The 21,323-nt window shown below is 36.2% G+C and overlaps 1 protein-coding gene across 4 annotated transcripts in view; it reads right to left on the reverse strand.

The window, feature by feature from the left end:
* The window catches only part of VRK1 (VRK serine/threonine kinase 1), a 176,606-nt gene that overhangs the window by 84,421 nt on the left and 70,862 nt on the right, over positions 1 to 21,323 (reverse strand). For 3 of the 4 annotated variants that reach the window (XM_032179729.2, XM_058429574.1, XM_058429575.1), the window contains exons 12-13: positions 13,677 to 13,767; positions 8,682 to 9,099 (exon numbers count right to left, since the gene is read on the reverse strand). The exons of the other annotated variant lie outside the window; for it this stretch is intronic. In XM_032179729.2, the coding sequence (XP_032035620.1) occupies positions 9,068 to 9,099; positions 13,677 to 13,767 (123 nt within the window). In that variant the 3' untranslated portion in view covers positions 8,682 to 9,067. Of the gene's footprint in view, positions 1 to 8,681; positions 9,100 to 13,676; positions 13,768 to 21,323 lie in introns of those variants that run through there. 4 annotated transcript variants of the gene reach the window in all.

The raw sequence follows: 21,323 nt of genomic DNA on the forward strand, positions 1-21,323 counted from the left end.
GCACACTCTTGGAACTCCCAATCACCTGTTTAGTAGCTGACTCATATACAGACAGCTAGAGGGTCCTCTTAAAAATCACACAGGAGGCAGAGATTGCAGTGAGCTGAGATCACACCACCGCACTCCAGCCTGGACGACAGAGATTCCATCTCAAAAAACAAAACAAAACACACAGCAGGGCTGTTCCTGCTTTGTCTTCCATAGGAGAAGCCATCAAACTCATCTCTTAGAGGGTTTGTGACATGATTTTCAAAGCCAGTTTTATTTTTATTAAAGCCCAATTAGTTACATATACAACATATTAATTTTACTGCATTATAATCTTAACATGGATAAAATGACCTCTCTTGTCCTTTTCTATCAGCTTCTGGTATAGAACAAAAATCATCAGAGACCATCCAGCATTGCTGTTGCTTTGCTAAGACATGTGAAGCTCTTATACTTTCACTGATGTTGCCTCAGCCATCTAGCCAAAGACTGAAAAAGCAAACCTGTATGAAAAATCCCAGGTGAATATGGACTCCTAAAACGGAAATGTAATTTTAGTAGAATTACCTCTACCCAGATTTTGTCTGCCATGTGGCTTTTAGTAGGGAAGATAGCATCATCAAAGACAAAGCTTGATCACAGTTCTGGGGGTGATAGAGAAAGCTAGCTATGGAAGAATGGTCAGATAGGGGGAGATGGAAAGTATTTGACCCTCTTGTGACTTAAAAAAATGTAAGATTAAATACAATTTCTAATAGCTTCTGAATGGGGCAATAGAAAAAACCATCATTTGGAGTCTTAAAAAATCTGTAGATTTTTGAAACAGAAAACCTACTCTTCAAAACAGGACATTGGCAAAATGGGGCAGGGTGGGGTGGGGGTGGGGAGCTGTTTCAGCTGCATTGGACTGAGTCAAGGTGACAGGATGTATTTGCCCACTAGTTTCTCTCCATGTCTTCACTCCCAGGGTACTAACGATTCAGAGATGAATGTACACTGAATGCACCCTGTACCAGCCTAATTTCTTTTGACAGCCTGCATTACAAATTATAAAAATTTTTGAAATTAAGTATCTTTGAAAATGGAAAACTGAACTAATGTTCCAATTTGGAGGAAGGGGGACTCAATGTAGAAATTAAAATCATGGTAAACTAATTTGCCAAGGGTGGGGGAGTGTTAGAAATGGTCTTCTGACTTTAACCATAATAATAACGAGGACTATCAATTAGGCAAAGAGTGCTCTGAGCCTATGTGCTGGCTCCACTACAATTTTTTTTTAAATGTCTGGCAGAATGTTTTACAAACTAAACCCAGCGAGACTACAATTCTACCAGAAGGTGCCTCAGATGGTTTTGCTAATAATTTTCATTAGCGAAAATGGAGAAAAACATCACTTCAATTATTCACTTTTCAAAAACCATCAATTTTAAGTTACAATATTAAATGTCTCTTTCTTCCTCCCTTCATCACCATCAACCAAATGAAACCAAACCCTGGAAGAACCCTCACCAAAAGGTAAAGGGGGTAGGCAGTGACATTTTTGAAATATGTTAGCATGCTAAATATCTTGTCATAAATTTCTTGCCGCTCAGAAGTTGTGTCCAGTTTATAAGTGTAACTTTGAGGAGAGTAAGTTCCTTTACAGAACTCGGAGGAAGCCAGCATTGCTACTGCCGCGAAGATGTAAGTGCGAACCACCATATACTGGTTTTGTTTTAATAGCCTTTTAACCAACTTTGTTAATGGACTGAATGCAATTTAGATATGGAACTTGGCTAAAACGTAGCTTCAATTGGCTATTAAAATTTAAGAGCCAACTAAGATAGCTAATTACAAAAAAAGCTCCAGTGATAATGCTAAGCAGAATTAGTAATAGCAAATGACAGTCTGTCTAGTCTTATTCCCATAGGGAAAGAAACTCTTAACTGAGAAGTCAACCAGACAATGTGCAGCAAACCTAATTGCATTACTGGTATTATGGCATACGAATCTGGCAGCTCCCTGGGACAAAACAGGGAATAAAATCTGCCGAACTCGAGGCAGAAAGCAACTGACCCTCTTTTACATGCCAGTTAGAGAAGATTCCAGGAAATGTTATCTCTATTCAGAGTTGATGAGTAAATGCTCTTTTACTAAGGAACATTCTTGTAAAACCCTAGTAAGGACTGAGCAGTAAGGAAACAGACCTTCCAAAAAACACAGTTTCAGAGAAATAGATCTGCCACCTATGCGGAATTAGATTTTTCCTTTATTTAGGTCTTAAAAAAGGCAACAACATCTGATTGCTAAAAAGTTGAGTTTAGAGGAGAAAAATGTTCTGCTTTTTGCTTCATTACAGATACCCTCATTATGGCACCAGCTGAAGTGCAGACTGGCTCTCCTGTGAAGATTTATCGTGTGTGGTGGCCACTTTGAATTGGAGGTACTGTAGTCTTTAACATTCCCTAGTCAAGTGTCTCCCTGCTGTGCCTGTAAATGTCAGTCCAGTTTTTTCACGGCTGTGCGCACAGATTAGAAACAGCAGGAGAGCTTGGGAGTATGACTACAATACCAGTAAGGACACTTGTCTTCGTGGCACTGCTCAAGTGATTCTTGGAATGCAGGACCCTGCTGTTTTCTAATATTTACACACAACTGGAGTCATCAAGAGCAGTAAATGCAGTCTAAAGGAAGCTTGCTTCTTTGTGTTAGGGACTTTACATTCAAATAGGGATATCAACAACAACATTAAAAAATCCATTTTAAAAACTTTCATATTTCCACTCAATTTTGCTGCTACAAGACCAACCAGGTATTATCATGACTGTTCACTTAGCTTGACCCTCCCTTCCAAACACTTTCTATGGGCATCACACAGTTCATTGGGAACAGCAGGTGTTTTAGATTCTTGACCTCAAATTGTGTTTTTGCAGGCTGTGGTTTCTCTGACCTCTACAAGAACCGACAGTGCCTTGGAAACCATTTTGATGTAATTTCAACCACCTTTGCTTTCTGAACACTTTGCATGACATATCAGAGACTTATTCTGGGACTGCAGCACCTGGAATACAGACAGCTTCTCTTTCGAAAGTCTAGTTAGAAACTTAAAAAAAGGAAAAAAAACCCATTGCAACTGTATGCATATCTTAAGAAATGCCTAAATGACCCTACTTAAAATTATGAATGGTAAGGCACACTGTATTAAAAAAACGGCAAAAACTGCAATTACTTTTGCATCAATCTAATACTTTGCCATAACTGTTTAATTATCTGTCAAGGATTTCTGGACTAGAAACTTGGGGTGGGGAGGTACACAGGGACTAGATCATATACTTCTGCAATTACAATATCAAGCTGATTGGGATGTACATATTACTTCTCCAGTTAAACTGATTCACGTTTGCACCAAAATGTTCCATAATAGTAATGAAGTAAATGAAGATGAGGACGTTTGTGTTGGGGCAGAGGAAGGAGTAGGGAAGAACTAAAATATCCACATCAAAGGTCTTCCTAAGAACCTTGAAGGCACATTTCTCGACCTAGAAAAGCTCAAGAAGTAAAGGTACTCTTTTCTCTCTTCACCAGGCAATCTAATAGAATCACTTCCCAACTGTAACTCTCCCTGCAACATACTGTCCTAGAACTTTCCAGTCCTCAGGTTTAGCTGACCCTTCAGTGGCTCTACTTTTCCAGTCCTCAGGTTTAGCTGACCCTTCAGGGGCTCTACTTTGACCTCTAAGTACTAACACACATTGGTCCCTTATGGGGAAAGTCTACAAAAGTGTGTAGGGACCTTTCTCACATCTGAGAATTATACCAAGGACCAACACCATGAACTTCTCAACTATGATTTTTGTGTCAAGGCCAAAGAGAATACTGAATACAGCAATTTTTCCACTTTTAAAGAAACTGTTGCCCAGGTATTGTATGGTGTTCATTTTAAGTAAGTGTGATGGCTTTTCACTGGCTTCTATAGGATATCAGAAGCAGAAAGCCAACACACAGGAAAGTGGAAATAGCATTCAGATGACTGTTCCACCCTCTCCCCAAACTCTGGATTCACTCCTCCCTGTTGCATCCCAGGCACAAAGATTATACTATCATCTCCACTCACATGGCTGACATCTCAGAACAATGTTCCAACACTGGACTTAACTAAGATGGTTTTGTGAAGATCATCTGCAGTGGTTTACAAATGAAACTGAATTTTCTCAATGCAGAAGTTTTACAGGGAACTTCATGACAAGCCAAACTACAAAAATTCAAGAATGCTATTCGTAAGTTGCAAAATGCTATGCCATCATAAACTCACCATTGTATGTACAAACGCATCCTCAGTACAGTGAAAATGGTAAGCATTTTATTTGTGTAACACGCATGTGATAAAGAGTTGTCTAAACCATCTGGTCAGCAGTAGACTGCATACAATTACTAATACAGTGTGTAAGGCGATCTGCATATCAAGACCCTTTTATAATATTAATTCTTTAATGTGACTTGTACCTTTCTCTATCAGTAGAACTTAATAAGTTAGAAGACTACAGAATAACCTGTGGAACTTTTAAAAAAACTACAAAATTTTATCTATGCAACTGTTATAACTAAAAAATTAAGCAGGCATGAAATAGGACTAAGAATAACACAGCCAAAGGACAAGAGTTAGATTTCTGTAGTGGTGGTAGGATCATAAGTGAATTCTGATTTCTGTTAATGTGGTTTGGGCAATAAATTAGAATTAATAAGTAAAATGGCATTAATTAAGTCAGTGTGGTGCTGGCATAAGAACAGACAGATCAATGAAATCGAACAGATAGTCTAGAAACAAGAGTATGTAATAAAGCAGGCATCACAAACCAGGGTGGAGGAAGGGTGGAGGAGATCATTTATTTAACAAATGGTACTGAAGCTACTGGCTAGCTGCTTAGAAAAAAATCTTTGTGATCCTCACCTCATGGCATACATTTGCCAAAATAAATCCCATACGGATTGAAAATTTTGAAGCATTAAAACAAAAAAGCCTAGAAAAAGTCATGGTAAATATTTCTAATTTCTGGATGAAAAATATTTTGAAACAGTGATAGAAATTACAATGAGTGATAAAAGCTAAACTTCATAAAAATTAAAAATATACACAAAAAATAAACAGGAAAACAAAAATGGCAAAGAGTTAAGGTCATTACTGTAAAAACAGTACTTACCAACACACCAAAAAGAAAAGAGTGATTAGTTTACAAATGAAGGTTTGGGTGCACTAGCAATAAAAAAAAAATTTACCTTATCAAATTACAAAAATAAAATTTAATGTGTTAGTCTGGGTGGCTTAAATAGCAAACATTTATTTCCCACTATTCTGGAGGCTGAGAAATAGAAGTTCTGGCAGATTCTATTCCTGGCGAGGCCCATCTTCCTGGTTTGCAGATGGTCACATGACAGAGACAGACATCATCTCTCTCCTGTCTCTTATAAAGGCATTAATCCCATTAATCATGAAGGCTTCACCCTCATGACCTAATCACCTCCCAAAGGTCCACCTCCAAAGACCATCATCTTAGGAGTTAGGCTTAAACACAGGAACAATGCAGGGGACACAAACTTTCAGTCTATAACCCTCAAGGATGACAAAAATGTAGGTTGGGCACTCGGATTTACTGGGCAAAGTGTTAACTGACAGATTTTTGCAAAGCAATTTCATAAGTAGCCACAACTTTTCATTTCAGTCTTTGACCCAGTGGCTCCCTTTTGAAAATCTAAGAATATTCATATGTCAACGAAGATTTCTGCCCAATTTTGTTAAAAAATATTGTTTATAATATCCCAATACTGAAAACAACCTGAATGCCCAATAATACAAAAATGGTCACGAAAGTATCATAAATTCATTTTAAAAAGTTAAGAAAACATAGAAGTTATATTCATAAAGTATTTATAATAACATAAAAAGTATTTAATGTTAACTTTAAAAAGAATATAAAGCTGTATATGAAGTATAACTATTTAAAAATAAAAATGCAAAGAAATGACTGAAGAAAATATGTCAAAACATTAATAGTGGTTGCCTGTGGGTAGTAGTATTATCGCTGGTTTGTCTGTTGACACTTTTCTGTATGTTCTAAATGATATAAAATGGCCATGTATTATTAATACACCCTTATAATCCAATGAATATAGAGCATTAAAACAGAATTTTAAAGAATTAACAAACATATAATGTTCAACTGTGGACATATGTATCTCCCCACACAAATACAAATACATTGTTTATATTTCCACCACTACTTTATTGTTATGCAACTTGGGTCTTTATATGCACACTTAATTTAGTAATTCAAAGCAATAATCACGGTTTTATAACTGGCTTATTAGTGTTTGCCTTAGATCACTCTTGAAGAACACCTAGAAGCTATTTTACTTCAGGGCTTAGTTAGTTACCAAAGACTTATCTAGAAACTGTAGAGCACATACACATCCTGTTGTGTGAAGGACAAGAGCCTGGAAGGGGTGTTGATCCTCAACAGACTAGAAAACCTCAGCTCAATAAGGACCTAAAGAAAATGGCAGAGAAGGCAAGAGAAAATGGAACCAAGAACATGTTAAAATATGGAAGCTGGATTGAGAAAGAACAAAAAAATGGCAAATCCACTCCATTCAGGGATTGGAAAGAAAATAAAAACAATGCAAGATAAAAATACTAAACATAGAACTGAAAAGTACAAGAAAAAAAAAAGTAACTCTGAATGACGAGGTTGCTTAACCATTTCTTAAAAGGGGAGTAGAATAAAACAATACAACGTAGGGAATAAAATAGCCGAATGAGGGATGTAGCTAACGAATCAAACTGGCTACTATGGCTAGTAGTTTTTCATTAATTTCTGTAGCCCTGCCAATATAGTAACATTCAAGAAAATGCCAGCACTTATTTAAAACAATAATGTGAGGAAATATTTGTTTTCTTAATATTTAACCAAGTTTTCCATGTTTTTATATTTTGAAAAATAAGGAGGCTACGGCATACACAGAAAAACATCACACGCAGTTTACTCTATTTTAAGCATTAATGTGTTTACAACAGAACTTGAGAGTTAATTTAGGTGTTACAAATAAACTTGGGGGATTAACACTGATGAGTACTAAAACCTAACATTCTACAGAAAGCAGGAGGAGCCTCTGCCCAAAGTCAAATTTTCTAATCTGTAAAGATATGTTGCTCTAGAACTTCAGGAGGCATTAAAAGGTTAATCTTCAAAGGAAAGTCTGTAGATGTTTTGCATTTTTCAGTATCTAACCATTTCAGTGATAAACGCTTCATATGACAACTGAATATCCACATACCCAAAGTACTATAAATCATGCTGCTATAAAGACACATGCACACGTATGTTTACTGCGGCACTATTCACAATAGCAAAGACTTGGAACCAACCTAAATGTCCAACAACGATAGACTGGATTAAGAAAATGTGGCACATATACACCATGGAATACTATGCAGCCATAAAAATGATGAGTTCATGTCCTTTGTAGGGACATGGATGAAACTGGAAAACAACATTCTCAGTAAACTACCGCAAAAGGACAAAAAACCAAACACTGCATGTTCTCACTCATAGGTGGGAATTGAACAACGAGAACTCATGGACACAGGAAGGTGAACATCAGACTCCGGGGACTGTTGTGGGGAGGGGGGAGGGGGGAGGGACAGCATTAGGAGATATACCTAATGCTAAATGACGAGTTAATGGGTGCAGCAAACCAACATGGCACATGGATACATATGTAACAAACCTGCACATTGTGCACATGTACCCTAAAACCTAAAGTATAATAACAAAATAATAATAATAATAATAATAAATCAGCTATTCAAATAAAAAAAAAAAAGAAAGAAAGCCAAAAGTTATAGTCTTTGTAACTGGTTCATAGTTTCTCAAACTTGGTATAACCTTCACAATTTCTGGTATGTCCATATCCCATCTGTACATTTACTTATTTTTTTCCTCAAATCGACTTGCTTTTAAAAATTGAAATACCTAATTTAGGCTTGTCCTAAGTAGTAGACAAATCACCAATTTAATGTGCTAGCTGTATTTTGAATACATATTAAAATACTTAAATATTTAAGTGAAACTATGTCCACATACCTCTAAACATACTGTGCACGTTATTAAGTGGTAAGGCATGCCATCCATCAGAAAATATAGTCCAATCTCAATTTCTCTGACCAAGAAAACTTTGAGGAATGAATCATGAAATTGTTCATAAATGTGTGTGTTGTTCCCAAGGCAACTAAAAACATTCGAGATCTTAAACTTTCTGACCACTGAAACTCTGAAGTGCTTGGTTTACTGTATAAATACTAAATGCTATGAAAGTGAAACAAAATTTTTAGAAAAATAAACTCCTGTGAATGAATAGGCTCTATTAATATCTAGTTCATAGGACTTCCGTAGATGAAGCCAGTCTTTACACAATCTTTAATCACACCACTTGATCATCTGTCACTTGTTTTCTTGTCATACCGCTTGCATACTGACATAATTCTTATGTAATCTTTCATATATGTAAATTTTCTCTCTCGTGGATACGCTTCCTCCACTTTTTATTTCATATTCCTTTCCTGTCTTTGTACCTCCTGGCTCATACAGCAGGTGCTTAATAAAAGATTTTGGAACAGAACAAAATCAATACAAACCAAACCTTACAGCCACAACATACTGTGCATTTGTATCAAACAAAAGAGATTTTTATTTTAAGCTTTGCATTTCCTTAAAAGTGAGGACTTTGTCAAACATTTTTATCCACTCTGAGAAATTAGAAAAGTGCATGTCATAATAATTTTCATATATATGTACTCCAAAACATCACAAACACACGGCTTTGGAATAACTTAAGGAGTATAACCTGAAGATTTTGAAATTTCATAAATTAGCCTTTAATGAATTGTACAAAATATTTTTATAAAAAAAGTTAATGTTTTCTGAACACATGGGTATTATTACTTCCACCTCGCAAGACTCACATGAAAATAAAACAGTTCAAATAGAAAAGGAGAAAAAAGTCAAAAGAAAACAAAGAAAAGGAAAGCTGGTTCACAGCATCTGAGTTACTTCTGGACTCTCTTTCTGGTTCTTGAACCTTGAAGAAAAATCAAAGAAACTGAAATCATTAATCAATAATTCACAAAAGCAAAAGAACAGAAATATAAATATCCCTAAATATAGTTATTAACATTTCAAAATCAAATTGACTCTGGTGATTTGCAAAGATAAAATTGACATACAAAGGTATGACTGCTAATACTCTGAAAATCTTAGAAAATCGGGTCATTTTTTAATATGTCAAAAAACATGCCGACAAAACCTACCTTCTCTTAAGCCATATAAAAATACTTTGACTGATAAAACGTATCTAATTTTTACTAATACTGAAATATTTCTCTCCAAAATTTAAATGTGTTGTAAAATTCAAAACATCCTCTCCAAATATAAACTTTAGCAATATAGATAAGCATTCATTCCTTAGGGGGAAGCGATGAGGTCACGCATGTTATGAAAAGCAAAGGAACGAGTTGCTTTTTAAAGCCTATAACCTACACACTTTTGGCAGGAGAGCACTGGGATATAATGAAATGGAAAGTTTTTTCCACTAGGAATTACACAGGTCCCAAATGAGTAGCCTCCTAGAAAAGGATCATGTGTGATACTGGTCTAAGTCCCTTATGACAGTTCCTATCTAACTATTCTTGGTTTGGAATAAATCAGTGACTCTCTACTGGGGACATGGGAATTCTGCCTCACCGAGACATTTCACCCCACCTACTACTCCTACTCCACCTCTGGGTGCAGCAGTTAGCCTGATCACGGCTGCCTAGTGTTGGCAAAAGAAGCAGGGCCATTTCTTTCCCACTGCCGCATGCTATGCTCTCCCAGGAAAGAGCAGGGACACCAGAGTCAGGGACAGCATGGTGCTCATAATTAATCAATGACTGCACGAAAAAAAACAAAAGATCAATACTTCTTTTCTGAAAAGTACAAAACATTCTTTGAATGTGGAACAAAATTCTACCATATGTATCTAAAGGTTTTGTGATCATGAGTTTTAGTTACTTAACATGAAGGTCAGTTTCAAAACTAGCATTTTTAATTTTTCCAAGTTATAGTTTCTATTCAATCACCATACAGTTCAATGAAAGCAAATTTCTTTTTTTTTTTTTTTTTTTTTTTTTTTTTGGAGACAGTCTTGCTCTGTCACCCAGGCTGGAGTGCAGTGGCGCGATCTCGGCTCACTGCAAGCTCCGCCTCCCAGGTTCACGCCATTCTCCTGTCTCAGCCTCCCGAGTAGCTGGGACTACAGGCACCCGCCACCACGCCTGGCTAATTTTTTGTATTTTTGGTAGAGACGGGGTTTCACCATGGTCTCGATCTCCTGACCTCGTGATCCGCCCGCCTTGGCCTCCCAAAGTGCTGGGATTACAAGCGTGAGCCACCGCGCCCAGCCGCAAATTTCAAGCTTATATGAATATCCTTTTTTCTGCCACTCATCATACATACCCTATATACTGTACTATGATTGATTCTAAAATTTAAGTTTTTTCTTAAATTTCTGTAACATGGCCATCTATTAAAAATATCCCACAGTAGATTTTTAGGTTTTTATTTCAAGAAATTTTATTTTTATTATTATTATTATTTTGAGAGGGAATCTCACTTTGTTGCCAGGCTAGAGTGCCGTGACACGATCTTGGCTCACTGCAACCTCTGCCTCCTGGGTTCAAGTGATTCTCCTGCCTCAGCCTCCAGAGTAGCTGAGCTTACAGGTGCCTGTCACCACGCCCAGGTAATTTTTGTATTGTAGTAGGACTTAGACTTTCACCATGTTGGGCAGGCTGGTGTTGAACTCCTGACCTCAAATGATCCACCTGCCTCGGCCTCCCAAACTGCTGGGATTACAAGCATGAGCCACTGTGCCTGGCCTATTTCAAGAAATTTGAAATTAATTCTGCACAGAAAACTGAAAATGCTGTGATAGTGAAATTGGCATAAAGGGTATTACAAAATCAAGGTCAATAATCAATACTATATCTCCCTTTCAACACATTTTAAATCTTTAACCACACTACAAAGAACACTAAATTAACAACTATAAAGTTATATTCAAATAGCATTATTCTCATTAATGTCTTAATTTGCCATTTTACTCTGAAATTAAATATCACTGCTGCTCATCTCCTTCAATCCAAAGTTTCTCACTGCAACTCAAAGAGCTACTCCTGCCTGGAATTTATTATATAATCAGTCCTACGCACCTTGTTGACTTTGCTGCATAAATCAATTCAACATTTTCCCTAATAATTCTGATTGTTACAAAAAAAATCTATCTTTTTATCTCTTTAATTAAATATATAACCATTTTCATAATATACACTACTGGCAAAGGGTCCAATCAGAAGACTAATGTATATAATTTGATATTTGGAAAATAACATACAAGTTTGGGATGCTTTTCTATGATTTTATAATGCAGTAGGAAAAAAAAGTAGGAAATTTCTTTGTAGGGTTCCCTTAAAAATATCTACTTTTTGACTAGTCATGCTTTCTCCAAAGATTCATCAGGAATGGTCCAAAATCCAAGGTTCTTAAAAATAATGCCAACAAAAGTAGCCTCCATTTTATGAAGAGGAGGGGGGAAAGTACACCAGCCATAAATATCATGGCTATATTAGCTAATTTTTAGCACAATTCTGAAATACTGGCATGATTTTGAAATGCCAAAATATGCATGATTTTTACAGGCTCATCATTTTGTGAGGGGAAAAATTACTTGCAGCAAATAACCAAATTTTCTCAACTGGTAAAAATTATGCCTTGCATAAAAATAAAAGGATTAGAGTCCTCTGTTCTTCTTGAAAATCATCCCATCACCTCCTCTCTTTATTTGAGAAAACCTACACAATACACATTTTGAAAGCTTTCAGAATGTGTTCTTACACAACAGACCCCCAACTATTCAAAATGAGTTTAGGTGTATCAAGAAAATTATACACGTTTTTAAAATGGTCTAAATAGATATTAAAGGAAAGTTGCTCCCATTTTGCTAGGCACAGCATTCTGAAAGATCACACAGTGAGAAAAATCTCTTACCATATTGTAAATCATAAATTGTGTTTGAAAATAAAATTGTTAATGAAGAAACTGACATTTCTAAAGCTGCTGTTAGAGGTAACCATTCTTGAAACATGTTTATGACACAAAATCTTAAAGCCCTAAAACAGTGTTCACTAAATTGTACTATGTATCTTAAAAATTAAAAAAGTCAAATGTAATAATGTGTCTTTTCCTTCAAGTTACTTTTAAACTGATAAATTTAAAAATATACATTTACATGAACTCTTGGCTTTTTCTTTTTCTGGAAGCAATAACATTTTACCATCAGATAATATTTCTCTCGCTTATGATTATTTTGATAGTAAAATACCTTAACTCGCCTTGTACTTTAGGGGAAAAAAGTGAACTGTAATGGGGGAAATAAACAGCATTTTAAGAACAACAATTTTGAGTTTATATGAATAAGCGTGAATCTGATTATTCTTTATCTTCTGAAAAAGTTATGTCAAAAAACTGAATTGTTCTCCTTAAATTATTTATGACTTCACTATACTCTTTTGTCATTAGTAAAATAACAAAAATGCTAATATATTTTCTTATGGGAAAAAGCATCAGTAGAAGATCTTACACTAAAAATTTAGGTTAAAAAAAAGTTTCGTAATTATACTAGAATTTAAAGGTGTTTATCTATCAAAACAAAAACCCTTGATGCGCATTAAGCAAAGTTCAGGTAACAAATGATATCCAGGCAGTCAAGAGAGGGATGAGTCTTTCTGATGCGCAGCTGAGACTCTGCCTTAGACTTAATGAGTGTCAATCTCTCTAGAACAATGCAGGATCTTTCCGAAACTAAAACCGCCAATTTTAAAATTTAAGCCGGGCGCGGTGGCTCACGCTTGTAATCCCAGCACTTTGGGAGGCCGAGGCGGGCGGATCACCAGGTCAGGAGATCGAGACCACGGTGAAACCCCGTCTCTACTAAAAAATACAAAAAATTAGCCAGGCGTGGTGGAAAAAAAAGAAGAGGTTGACAAACTTTATAAGGAACAATCAGGCAGCTCAGTTGCAACAGACCCATGTCTGACCCCTGACACTCACTATCATACCCAGAGTTATGTGGGATCAGCGTGAGGAAGTGGAAAGACATTGGCCTGACAGTTAAGAGTTCTGGTCTCTATCACTAACCCTTTCACAACAGCTCAGTCATTTATTTTATTTATTTTAGAGATGGGGTTTCTATGTTGCCCAGACTCGACTCAAACTCCTGGGCTCAAGTGATCCTCCTGCCTCAGCCTCCTGAGTGGCTGAGACTACAGGCACATGTCAGTCACCACGCCTGGCAGCTCTGCCATTTAATCATTCAGTGTCTCGGGTTCCAAATCTGCAAAATGAAGGAAGCTTCCCAGTCTCAACTTTATAATTATTGTGGAGAGAAAATAATCTAACGTGTGTACAAAAGACACCGCAATACATACTATATAAAAATCTTGTGGTATTTTATTATAAAATCAAAAGGTCATGACCCAAATAGTTGACCCCTCATCTAATGGGAGGAAATGAAATTTGTGTTTATGTATAGAAGCAGCTAGGCAAAACTGTTCAACTTACGGGTCTGTATGGCCTCCTCTGTCTGTGTGTTTGACCATTCCATATCTTCAACACCAGGTTCCTTGCTTTCTTCAATTTCTTTCTTTCGCTTCTTACATATTTTAAAGAGAGAGAGAGAGAGAGATCTGACAGTCAAGTAAACTACAAACTCACCACATATTTGTGTGTGTGTATAAATGTATATAGGTGTGGGTGTGTCAAAACACACAGGGAGAATATTCTCAACTTCAGGTCAGTGGTTACCTAAAGGAATGGATGAGGGATGGAAGAAAGGGGGAGTACAAGAACTTTCACCTAGACAGTTAACCCAGATGGTAGATATATTTGTTATATCCACCTCTAACTTTTCATGCTTTATATACTTCATTATTCAAAGCTATGGTTTAACCATCAGGACTAATCATACAGAAACTCTTTTAAAACAAAATGTTTTACAAACTCACGATCACCACTCAGGCCAATGATACTCTCCACATTGTACAACGTGGGTGGGGTGGAGAGAGGATAATCTGATAAATGGAAAAAATGTATGTCTTGCCCCATTTATTACATCAGTGTTTGTACCACATAACATTGGTGGTAAAATTCTATTTATGAATCAATAATGAAAAACTTGTAATAAATGTTTCTCTTTTGGCATACTTTTTATTAAAAGTTTAAGAGGGCCATAAACCTTACCATACATGAATAGTCTTAAAAGTACAAAGCTCTCCGAAAATCTCAAAAACCGTCTGGATTTCCCACATTCTCTTGGGCCTGTCCTATTTTTCTAGTGAAGTGTTATTTAGGAGTCAGTGCTTATATTCTGTCACCATCCATTCTTCCCAAATGTTCCTTCAATTTCATTTTATATCTTTCTACCACTACAACATTTTCTAACAGGTCCAGTCCTGCGTTCAGTTTCTAAATTCTCTAACATCTCTATACATAGGTAAAATTATAGAGGGGCATTACTAATAAATATAAAACTTTGAATTTTTTATATAACTTTATCTTGTGTAGTTTCAAATTTAAACAGGTTAAAATCCAAATTTTAATCCAAAGCTTCTCTTGGGTTGCCTAAAATAAGTCTCTATCATTTAGAAAACCATCTGATATGCCCCAAATCTCACAGGTTCACAACGCAACAGAATGTCCTCATTTATATTTTCTAACAATTAACAATAAGTTAAACTTCATCTGAGAATGTTCCTTGCTGCAGGCCATTTTGTGTACAGCGAGAAAAGAGGATAATGCCTGCTGACAGCACATTGTTCCTTTTCCTAATGGCAACCATGGGTTCTGTTCCAAAGAGAACTACATGGGAAAGCTGAACTCTATTCAAGCCACATTACCTTAAAACCTCCAAATGGTCAGAACTGTTATTATCTATGTATTACAATTAATCCCACTGTTTCAAAACATTCTTAAGGTGGCTGTGGAAAATTAGAACTCAGAGATACCCACCATGTTCCTAAAGAAAATGCTTCACATATACAAAAATAACAACTTGACTGAACCTTGAGAAACTTTCAAAGGCATTCATTTAGCAGATTTGTATATGGAGGTATTGCCTCTCAAAAATAGCTGTAAGAGTGGCTATAACTTCATATAACTGATGAGAAAAGGGGAGAATGCCTTACATCTTTCTTTTCCAAAGTGTTGCTTCATGATTACCATCTAAACCCTGCTGGGCTGAACAGATTGGTTCGATAATTACATACAATAACTGCAGTGGGCAGGTAACCCTCAGCTGGCACAGGGCAGCTCCCCTGTGAGAACTTCCATATGCAAACTGCACTGATGGAGTGCATTAGGTACATCTTTCCCGCCGGTGCACAGGCCTGATTAACGCCAGCCAAGACTCCATGGTTAGCATGTCAGCAGATTTGTGATGCATTAGGCAGGAATAAACACAGACACTTTTGTTCGTTCAGACCAAAATTAAGGAGGAATATTTCAGTACTATATTGCTTTCCATACAGCAGAGAATGCATTTTCCAGTTTTTGGAGAGCAGATTTTTAAACGCTCATTATAAAGGGAGCTAGCTATCCAATACATTCTACCCAAGAACCTAAGTGCATTCATCTAGTTTTCAAGCTTATTTAATAAAAGGGGGCTTTCTTAATCTCCATGCAGGTAAATTACATAGGAAGGAAAATCAGACAGTATTCAACCAACAAAAGAAACACCTGTGCTTTAAGCAGTATGCATTAGGTAAAGCACTCTACTGCATTAATCCACACTTCAGCCAGGTAACTCCTGCCCAACTTTTCTAACAATGTACGTAGTCTGCATAGAAAAAAGGCCAGTGGTCTACAGACCAATTAAAAAAAAAACAAAATAAAACCCTTCAAGTTTAGTAGTACCTAAGTATGTTATCAATTTTATAAGGCAATGAGTAAAATTCTAAGCAATCTGCTGCCAGCTTCTTCCTTCTGAATCTTTCCGAATGCTTCATTTTGTTATTTGTCAACATCCTTAGGCTTCAGACAGTGCATATTTTGGTTCCTTTTGAACAGAAAAATGGCTTCACAAAGTGACTATGCTAATCTCTGATTTTTGTCACATTCTGTATCAGGTCTCACAGGTGCCTTTGCATTTAATATGAAACCAAAACATTGTATGATATATTAAAATAACTTATAAAATAAACTTGAGTATTCTTTTAATTCAGCACAGCTAAAAATCTTCAAAAATTAGATTTCAAAGGGCACCGGCATATATATTACACATTATATTTTTGAAGTGTTCAGATATGCTAAAGTTTAGTTAATTAGCAGCTTCTCACTTCCAATTTAGAAACAGGAAGACAAATAGGCTAGATGCATTTGAACTGATAATTTACTAATAGTCTAAACATCGATTGGAGACCTGCTGTAGACTTAAAGCTGTTTTAATAGAAAAGAGAAAAAAAATCTTCAGAAGCAAAAACCAAAGACCAATTCTTTGCTTCCCAAGTCAAGCATCAAAAGATCACCTCTAGGTGCTTTCAACAGCTTCTAAGAAAAGCCAGTCAGATTCATGGCTGTCTCTAAGAGATGAGTACTCGGGCAGTGTTATTTGGGTTTTGCCCACCCCTTATGACAAAAGTCTACATGTCTAGTTTAGAAACTTCAAATATACAGCCTAAAAGTTTTAAAATGCTTCATATAGTACACATAGAACAAAGAACTTTAAACACTGCACTAATCAGTCCATGTGACTACACTAATCAGTTAATCTATTTATTTGATTAAATTATTCCATTCCCTAACAGTGGTTGAAAACAGAATATTAGTAGTAACTAAAAGAAAAAGGACACATCTTCTATGAAGGTTACAGCAAACATGTTATTATACCACAATATTTATGCAACTAATAGATTTAGTTAAAATCTGCTATATATACAGAAAAAACTGAAACTAGGGACGGAAAAAAGCCAGAGAATGTGCTCAGTATTTCTCAGCTGATGGTGATGAAAAGACTAGAACTCAGAGCTCTTTATTCTTATTGCAATTTCCTTTCCACAGCACTATGCTGTCTCCTATGTGAACTTTCAGTAGGAAGCAGCAGTTTCTAGTTGCTGTGTTCTTAATGTATTTTTTTCTAGAGTTATAGTACATACATTTGTGTATTTCATGTAAACTATTTTCATAACCTCCTCTATTTCTCTTCTACTATGTATGCTCCCTGAGGGTAAGGACTATGGTTTTCCTCATTTTTCCAACCCTTAATGAGCTTGACACAGTGTTTTGCACATATACGGATGTGCACCTGTAGAGTAACTATTGAACTATTCTTGTAATAAAGAGGTAATTTCATATCTTCCTCTAAGTCTCTCAAAAACTGTAATATTTGAATGGACATTAATTACAGGTATGTTTTAAGAAAATGCAGAAAAAGGTCAAACATAATTACAGGGAGAAGAAATAAAAAGATGGAGAGTTAGGAAATGAATGAATGACTTGAAAAGAGACAGACAAATTTGAGGAATAATCTAAAAATATCCTGCTAGAGGCCCAGCGTAGTAGCTCACGCCTACAATCCCAGCACTTTGGGAGGCCTAGGTGGGTGGATCACTTGAGGTCAGGAGTTTGAGACCAAGTTGGCCACATGGAGAAACCCTGTCTCTACTAAAAATACAAAAATTAGCCGGGTGTGGTGGCACACACCAGTCCCAGCTGAGGCAGAAGAATTGCTTGAACCCAGGAGGCGGAGGTTGCAGTGAGCCAAGACCACACCAATGAACTCCAGCCTGGGTGACAGAGCGAGACTCCGTCTCAAAAAAAAAAATAAAAATAAAAATAAAAATTTGCTAGAATTTATTAAAGTGATTTACTATTTTCAATGAGTTTCAGTGATGGAGACTCTAATAAAAATAATGACTATTGTAATTTCCTTCCACAACAGCAATGACCTCCGTCTGAACAGAGGTGAAGATCACCACCACGTACTTACTAAGCATCTACTGTGTGCCTGGCACTGTCATTTGCAAGCTGAAAAATAGACACTATAAGATAGTTAAAGCAAAAGAGAAACTTCATCTTTTATAAAAACATTAAATACACACACGTTTAATTTCTGCAACTATTGTTTTGAGGTAAGCACTATAAGAAATCCTTTTAGGGTTCCATAAATGTGTGTTCTTACATAAGTGTCCAGTGTAATCCCACTAACATGGAAATTCATTCTATTAAGTATCAATCCATATGTAAATGTGACACACACATTACATCACAGTCCACCCTTGATTTTGTTGTTGTTGTCTACTTGTTTAAATTTAGATCTCTCTCCTGTCAACATTTTTAGTTATCTACTCTGGAGATAGGAAGTACAACTCAAGCAATTTTGCTAGTTAGCAGGTCTAAAGGAACAAGGTTAGCAAAATAAAATGATTAAATATATGGCACACAAAGTTTGGAATATCTATGTTCTTCACTAGTTCAAGGTATCCCACCCTTACAATACCATGAAAAATTAAGAATTTACTGTAACTATCAAAAATAGCACACCAAAAATTACAGGTAATCTATATGAATGTGCCAAAAAATACTGATACAATGGTAGACTGTCAGAATAAATGGGGGAAAAAAACTATCTGGTTGGCTATCAGGGTTGATTGCTCCATGCACAACACATTTTTTTCAGCAAAAGCACTGCTTTCATAAAGTCAGCATAATTTGTCTATTCACTTATTTTAGAGCACATTATGTCCCTTCAGCTTGGCTTACTAAGGAACTAGGGAAAGCTGCCTTCAAGCTCTACTGTCATCCATTCTCCTAGAAAAAACACTCAGCTAACGAGCAGATAAGCTGCGAAACAAGCTAACCCTTGACTACATGATCTACAGGAGTACTACATGCTTAAGAACTTTCATCAAAATGTCATACAATAATAGCAAGCACAACCTAGAAAAATCTCCTAATGACACTTTTGAAAACCGTAAATTCAACTTCCAACTTGTTGGCAGCAATGGCTTTTCATGATTCTAACGTCATTCATGTTACAAGGAGAGCATGAAACTTTAATATGATCAAACGTATAGTCAGTTAACAAGATGAAAGCTGTTTCCAGAGATTCAATGAACTACGGTCTAGAAGACTAATATGTCAGTGTATTCTATTCTAGATTAAAGTCAATGCGACACCTCTTCACTCATGTTTTCCTCTGAGGGTTCCATGACATGCACCATTAAGGTCGAAAACTTTTGGCAAAGTTAAGATGTTTCAAGTACAATTTATGGGAAAAGGCAAATGAGTGGCCGGGTCATGCTTTGTCTTTAATATTTTATGCCTAAAATCACTAGGATGCCTTGAACTTTCTATATAAATGCATAATAATAATGATTTCATGGCCCTGAACAAGTCACCTGGCCTATTCTGAGTTTTAGTCCCATCATTCATGAACAAATGTATTTCACAGGCATGCTGCAAAAGTTATAAAAAATAATTTAAAGGTCCTGAAAGAATATAGAAACTACCTAAATGCTCAGTGATAACCTAAAGTTTAAAGGGTCAATATCCTATTACCTGTACTGAGCACAATCAAGTCTTCTGAGGAATGCTCAAGAATTAAAAATGTAAGATTCTGAAAACTATTTAATATGATACTATAAACTAAGGAGGCTAATCTTTATAAATACATCAACAAAAACCAAAACCTATATATATACTAGTGGAGAGTTAACTAATCTCAGGGCAACACATGAACAAATGTATTACAGAACAAATTGGGCTACATTAGAGTTACTATTAAAAACATACTACCTCATCTTCCCTCAATAAACTTATGGCCACAAAACACCTAATTCCTAAACACGCAGGCGGAAAATCGCAGACACAGAATTCTCTGGTGGTCAGGAGTCCTCTGCTTTATGTCAACTATCTATTATCCTTTTGTATCAATTATTTAGCTTAAGAAATAAAAGGGTAACTACAAACTCATTAATTTGACTTATATGTTCTTAAAAGTTCTGGAGCTATATTTTACTTATTTAAAAAATCTGTTTATATTCTGCCTTAACAAGATGGAGCTACATTTTAGTCTTTATTTCACAGTAATTATCATCTTATCTTTCACTGCCAAAATCAACTTTTACCAATTCATAATCATTTACTATTCAAAACAACCTATTTTAATACACATACTCACTAAGTAAAATATAATCCAGTCTTCATTCACATGTGCCTAATACCCTGTTTCATAAACTGAACTTTTAAAGATGTAAGATCTTAGTTCATTAGAAGGTTCAAATGAAAACAGATTCAAATGAAAATGTTCCATGTTATTTTCTGATCATCAAGAAACTAGAAAGATGGGAAAAGTTAAATAGTGGATTAAATAACAGCATTAACAATAATATTGCAGTTAACATTTACTGGTCACTTGCTATGTGCCTGCCACTGTTCTAAGCACTTTACATCTTTTATTCCTCATAACAATCTTATAAGCAAGACAGGTAACATTCTTATTTCAACAGAAAGAACTTTTTAAAAAAATTCATCCATTTTTAAAAAGAAATGCACAGAGGCTGGGTGTGGTGGCTCACGCCTGTAATCCCAGCACTCAGGGAGGCTGAGGCGGGCGGATCATCTGAGGTCTGCAGTTTGAGACCAGCCTGACCAACACGGAGAAATCCCGTCTCTACTAAAAATACAAAATTAGCCAGGCGTGGTGGCGCATGCCTGTAATCCCAGCTACTTGGGAGGCTGAGGCTGGAGAATCGCTTGAACCTGGAGGTTGTGGTGAGTCAAGATCGTCCCATTGCACTCCAGCATGTCCTTTCACTACTTCAAGAAATTCTGCTAGGCACCATTCAAGACATTTATGAGATACCAAATTTCCTTCTGTATCACTTACAGTAAGGTACTTATATATACAGAGATCAAAAGATAGTATGTGTGCATCACTGCCCACATGCAAAAGCTGGTCATGGGGCTAATAAATGCTACAATGTAAAGTCTAAAATGCCCTATATTTGCTATGCCTATTTGCAAAAGGGCTGTTTTCTGCACAGAAGCTATTCAGACACTCAAATTTTAATATGCAGTGATTCTTAACTATGTCTGCACAATGAAATCACCTAGGAAGTTTTTTAAAAATCCCGACGGTCCCACCCTTATAGCTTTTGATTTACTTGGTCTAGGGTGCAGCACAGATAGTGGGATACTTAAAAACAGTGTTAA

This window comes from Hylobates moloch, unplaced genomic scaffold, assembly GCF_009828535.3.
Source record: "Hylobates moloch isolate HMO894 unplaced genomic scaffold, HMol_V3 SCAFFOLD_16, whole genome shotgun sequence".
Classification (NCBI taxonomy): Eukaryota; Metazoa; Chordata; class Mammalia; order Primates; family Hylobatidae; genus Hylobates; species Hylobates moloch.